General features: G+C 42.0%; 1 protein-coding gene across 1 annotated transcript; it reads right to left on the bottom strand.

Annotated features, from left to right (window-relative positions):
* Positions 1-272: 272 nt before the first annotated feature.
* LOC145979676 (uncharacterized) lies at positions 273-815 on the bottom strand. Its single transcript, XM_083112641.1, has one exon. The coding sequence runs from the start codon at positions 813-815 to the stop codon at positions 273-275; it is 543 nt and encodes a 180-aa protein (XP_082968767.1).
* Between the last annotated feature and the right edge of the window lie 5,450 nt (positions 816-6,265).

Raw genomic sequence — 6,265 nt, 5'->3', positions numbered from 1 at the left:
TCATCATCCGCGAACTGTTCTTCGATGGTAGGCAGCATGAACGTTTGTAAAATGTCAACGTAATGATGTGCCGAGACAGTACCATGCAAAGTAACGAGGGGACCAAGCCCCTTCCAGGAAAAACATGCCCACACTGTCAACCCACCCACACCGAATTTCACTGTTGGCACAACACAGGATGCTAAATGTTGTTCATGAGGCATTCGCCCCACTCACACACGATCATCGGATCGCCACATGGTATAACGCGATTTGTCGCTCCACATCACGGATTACCACTGTTCTAAAGACCAGTTGCGCCTCTCCTTACACCATGCGAGGCGGCGCTTCGCGTTTCGTTGGGTGATGTGGGGCTTATGGGCAGCCGCTCGTCCATGGTAACCGAGTCGTCGTACCTCACGTCGCACAGTCATGCTGCTAGGATTACATCCTGCCCTGGTTTGGAATTCCTGTGTGATGGTGGCAATCGCTGATTGCCGGTTCTCTCGTACTACCCTATTCAATACTCGGCGGTCTCTGTCTGTCAACATGAGCACTCGGCCAGAACGTTTTGAGGTTGTACACGTCCCATTACGTTTCCACTTTACTATCACATCGGCGACAGTGGATTTCGGGATGTTTAGAAGAGTGGATAACTCGCGCACTGACTTGTTACTCCTGTGGCACCCAATCACTTCACCACGTTCGAAGTCTGTAAGTTCCTTCAATGGACCCATTCTGCTGTCTCGTGCACTATGCTGCCTGTAGTGGTCCCTTGCTTGCCTCACCTCACTGTAGATGGCTCCACAGAGTGGCCTACTATGCACAACACACATTTTGACTGGTGTCCGGATATTTTTGATCACATAGAGTATATAAACTTACATGTCCACATCACTGTGACATAATACAGTTATGAATTACCCTGCGTGTGTGCTTCTGTTGTCTGTAATTTAAGCCACTCCGTAATATCCTCCCATATTGTGATTTAAGACTGTTCTTGTTTGATAAAAAGCATTGCGTTATTCAGTATTTAAACGTGCCAAATTCCGAGCAGAGAAATGAGCATGAAAAACGCTTGTCTTCAGGTCTCTACTTCGTCACGCACTTCGCTGCAGATAACGCTCGTCGCTACGCATCACGTCTCGTTTTCCGTTCTCTCTCAGAGATGAATCTCCCCTGGGACAGAGAGAGAGAGAGAGAGAGAGAGAGAGGGAGGGAGGGAGAGAGGTGGGAATGGAGGCAAGTGGAAACAAGGCGGTATTAAACCATTTCAAGCCTTTGACAGCCAGGCAGCAACTCTTTGCTCACCGCGCTCTAAATGTAGTCTCTCGCACTGAAGAGAACAGGTTAAAACGCAATTAATGCGTGTATTATTGTAGAACCTTGTCCAGAGTGTACGAATATGGAAAGTTAACCAGCACGCCAGAGTGGGGAACCCAAACTTCCCAGAACTGATCTTTCCACAGTGAATGAAAAGCAGTTATGTGCAAATTTGCTGTGCTCGATCCCTCTCGCCATCTTGAAAGATATGGCGCCATCTTGATTTATCTTAGGTGATCACTTTAAAGCGTGTATTGGACTTGTTTTAAGATTTAGCTTTGATTTAACGCTTGGTGAGACATGACTACGTGTGTCACAATTGTAAATATTATAAAAATGTAGGATAAGACGCTCAATAATAATAACAATAATAAAGCAGGAATTTTCAGCCTCTTAGCTTTCCTTATTATTAATTAATCTAGAGTACTTCACTGGCGTACTATACTCCCACACTATAATATTATTTTAAAATCCCAAGGAACATGATTATCTGCAAGAGTTGAATTTTAGAAGAGAAGTATTACTAAAATGTCAGCAAAACATTAAATGTTTCTGATATTTTTTTAGAAACTAACTTTATTGCATATAAATAGAGTACAATAGTTGTCAATTGTCTAGCACCATGTGATTTTCTTAACCAAAAAGAGAATAATATTGTGCTGCCATCTGGGAGCAAAAAATATAAGTTGATTTTTGAAGGGGTGTAATTTCATTTATATTAAAAGCGTGTTTCAAATGTGCATTAATTAATTGGAGGTAATAGTATGAAACATGTTGTAGTATGCACCTTTTCCACCCCTCGTGGACGCAAGGCGCCAAGTTCAAAGGGCGAATCAGGAACTTTTCCGATATGCTAGTTATGAGCTTCAATCCTCAGAATTTAAGACAAACTAAAACAAGATTGACATTTCGAAGATTAACGTCACGTTAAAGAAAAGGGTGAAAGATTAAAAAGATTATTTTTTATGAAAGTCAACGGACAAAAAAAGGGGGCAGAGAAGACATTCTCCACCACCAACCCTTTCGAAAAGAGGGAACGAAAACTAAAAATTCAAATCCGAAGAGGTAATGGTGCAATTACAGACGCCGGTGACGCGAATGACTCGAAAATGTGACGTCACTTCGTTTTTGGTAGCGCATGGTTGGCTTCGGGATTGCGGCTGCATCAGAATGAGAGGCGGGGAGGGAGTCACTACTTGTGAATAGATTACGGACTGACGAAGGCACAGGTTGGGGAGTGGAGGGAGGTGGGGCATGATGAATATGGAACGCTTTTCGAGCAGGAATTTTCATACAAATTCCATACTGCTGCGGAAATTTGAAAGTTGGGGAGCAGTTTACAGTTGGATTTTCGGATTAAAGTGCATTTTGAGCAGTTAAAGATAATATTCGGGGGCAGCTGTGTTAATGCATGGGAGGAAAAATCCTATCATGGATTTAGCAACGCAGGACTACTTACTCTTCAACGTCGCTTATTTTTATCTCATTTGGAGATCATGAGATGAAATAATAATCGCCCAGAAATGTTTTCACGTTACAGAGCGTGTCCTCAGGCAAATTACTCCACTGGAGTTCAACAAATATCAATGACCCCGTGAGCAATGGGTGATACAGAAATTTGGTAAGGTGTGGGAGGAGAGGTTAAGATTGAAGAGCTATGTCCTTTGTGATCAGAATGGTGAAATGTTTCAAGGAACAGAAAAGAGCGCAAATCTATGTGGCGGAGCGGTTATCACAAGGCGCTACGATGAGAGGGGTTTCGGGTTCGAATCCCAGACAGAGCTTGGGTGTTTGTGTGAGTATTTTGTATCATATCATAACTGAACTTCATCGACGTGGTTAGACAGAAGTGACAGAAAAGCTACGGGGAATTACAAAACTAAAAGCAACGAGTTTTGAGCTTTGGTTTCAAGTCCTATTTATGCACCGTAAGGCTAATCGGGACTGGACCTACAGCTTAAAGTTGGATCCGAACCACTTGTACCTCCACCGGGTATCGAATCCGGGACCAGTTGATTATAAGGAGACGACGTTACCACTGCGCCATTGGGGAGGCCTAAAGGATAAGAATGATGAAAGAAGAGGTAGAAAACGAGAGAATGAAAAAAAAAACATATGAGATGAGAAAAAGAGACAGGTGGAGAAATAGAACAAGCCATAGATGCAGAAATAGAGAGTCGTAATCCAGTAGCGCACATAAAATACGCTGATGATATTCAAATTACAAATTACAAGCACACAAAACACTGTTACCACATTTAACAGTGAAGAAACACTGTGGCTGTCATTTGAGTTCATCATGGATTGCTTTAAGAATCATCATCTCTCTATTTCTGGTGCGAAGATTGTGAAGCTAAGCCATTATGAAACTGTGGCCGTCGCCTATTATATGGAGATACACGTAAAGAAAAAGACGTGATAGAGTAGCTATGTCTAGATGCTTCCACAGAGAATCGCATTCCTAATTTGAAAGGAAATACGTGATTGGCAGAAGGAAGAAGCAGAAGAAAAAGGAGATAGACAGAGAGAAAAATGTATACAGAGAGAGTAAGACTCGTGGATAGGGACACAAACACACACGGAGAGATGTAGTGAGGGAGAGAGATGTAGGCAAATGAAGGGGCAGAGAACAGATAGGCAAAGAGATAGGGTTGAGAGAAAGAGAGAGAGAGGGAAGGAAGTATTATACATATATATGTATATATATTCCAAGATAGAAAGAGCCAGGAAGAGAAAGTGTGACAGAAAACAACATCCAGGAAGAGAGATAGAGAAAGACTGACACTAACAAACACACGCAGAGAGAGACAGAAAGAGGGGGTAGGCAAATGATGGGGGACAGAAAAACGAATGAATGAATTAACAAATGAAGGGATAAAGGAGAGACAACGTGAAAATCAGACAGATACAGAGTGGAAGAGGGAGGGAGGGTGGTTCTTAGTGGAGACAAACACAGAGGAACAGCCTGAAAGAATGATAGTAAAAGACAGAAAGAGAGAGGAGGACATAGGGACAAGCAAACATACACACACACAAACGGGATGAGACAGTTACAGAGAGAGAGAGAGAGAGGGAGGAATCAAGGGTATTATAAATAGGTGGAGTAAGACAGAGAAGTGAAGACAAATGAAGGAACATAGAAGAGATAGGCGAAGTAAAAGTTGTTCAGAGAGAAAGAGAAATGTAGGAGTAAAGGTTGGATGTACTACAGTCGGGCTGCGATAAGAAGCGGTGTGCACAGAACGCAAAACGGCAGAACGTGACCAAATTCTGTCTCCTCGTTGGCTGCCATGTGGCTGGGGGTTTTCTGTGTTACCACGTTCGCACAAACAGGCGGACAGGCTAATCAGCTGTTGGCAAGCTCGGGAAAAAATTGAACGTCACGCGAAATTAAGCATGTACGTATCAGTATGATAATATATATTATTACCGTCGTAAAGTGATAAATTAACGAATCTAGAAGTTTGAATCTGAAGTTTCTTGTAGGTTAACGTTAACTTCCCGTGTAAATTTTACTTTCTGGCAAGCATGAAACATTTTCTCTTCCTGCTCTACACAGCAACCGAAAACCTTCACTGAAAGAACCTTTGTTGTGTTTTCGTTATGGTACATTGCAAGCATCAGCTACCGGCATCTTTTTACTTGTGTTGTATCGTATCACAATTACCAACAAAAGAAAATGCGTCTTGTGTTATGAACAACTGTGACAAATCGTTCTCCTTTGATTTCATGCCGCCTCTCTTTGCCTTCTTTGTCACGCCGCTGCGTTCGTCTTTTCCCCAACTCGATTCCGAACGCAGCTATACCCGCCTGTTTTTTGTTTTTTTTTGTATACGAAATTCGCCCTTTATTTTGTAAAGACATGAAATTTATACTTCTGTAACATTGTTGAATCTTCAGAATGTACAAATGAAATGTATTTCTTGAAAATTAGGGCGAATTGCGTATAAACAAATTACGTACAACTTGGTTTCGTTTACACTGTTTAAATTATATTTTGCGGAACCTACAAAAATTCACCTCTACAACAGAATTTTACAGAACTGAGTTACTGTATTACGGAGAAGAATTTATCAAGAACAAATCAATTGTGTGTGAATTGATTGATTGATTTGGTGTTTTAAAGTCCACTTTATGCACACTACGGCTAATCTGGAATGGACCTACAGTTGGAAGTGGGATCCGAACCACTATGTGCTTCGACAGGGTATCGAACCCAGGACTACTTGATTACTAGGCGACGACGCTTACCCTACCACTGTACCATCGGGGAGGCACATGTGGGTGTGTGAAGTGAGTTAATTTTGGAAGCTACATGACAATACAGGCTCTGGCAATACAGAGTTCAATAAATTACAACGAAACGCTTGGCAATTGCTCGATTTTCCTAACATTAATGATACATTTGGTACATGTGTTTTCGAGCTACGTGTATGCAAAAACATAAAAAATGAATGAAAGAACAGAAGTAGTTAACGTTGTTCCTTCAAATATGAACAAAGTCGGAATGAGAACAAGGGAAGGGTCCCGTTGTTGACTGTTTAACCAGATGTTTAATCCTACACGTGTTTCTGTGGGCTCTTGAAAATCCTGAAGTAGGTCAATCCGGCAACGGCGCGTCACTACAAGAGCGGGTGGTTCCACGCCGGTTGCTAGCGCTTCCCGACTGTAGATGGAGATATACACAGAGAGAAAGTCAGGAAAAGAAAGACGACAGAAAACGACAAACACAAAGAGAGAGGAAGAAATAATAATACAAATGGACAAACACACACGTACACATCGAAAGATAAAGACTGTGTGTCAAATAGAGAGAGGGAGAGAGGTGTAGACAATTGAAGTGGTTGAGAATATACAAGCAAAATATATGTCAGGCAGAGAGAATGGGGAGGAAGCGAGGAGAAAAGGTGGGAAGTACATAGAGAAAAACAGCCAGGAACAAAATGGTGACAGGAAACGACAG

Source organism: Lepisma saccharinum, chromosome 26, assembly GCF_977018435.1.
Source record: "Lepisma saccharinum chromosome 26, izLepSacc3.1, whole genome shotgun sequence".
Classification (NCBI taxonomy): Eukaryota; Metazoa; Arthropoda; class Insecta; order Zygentoma; family Lepismatidae; genus Lepisma; species Lepisma saccharinum.
The sequence above is the reverse complement of the archived record's forward strand: the minus strand, read 5'-3'. Positions and strand labels throughout refer to the sequence as shown.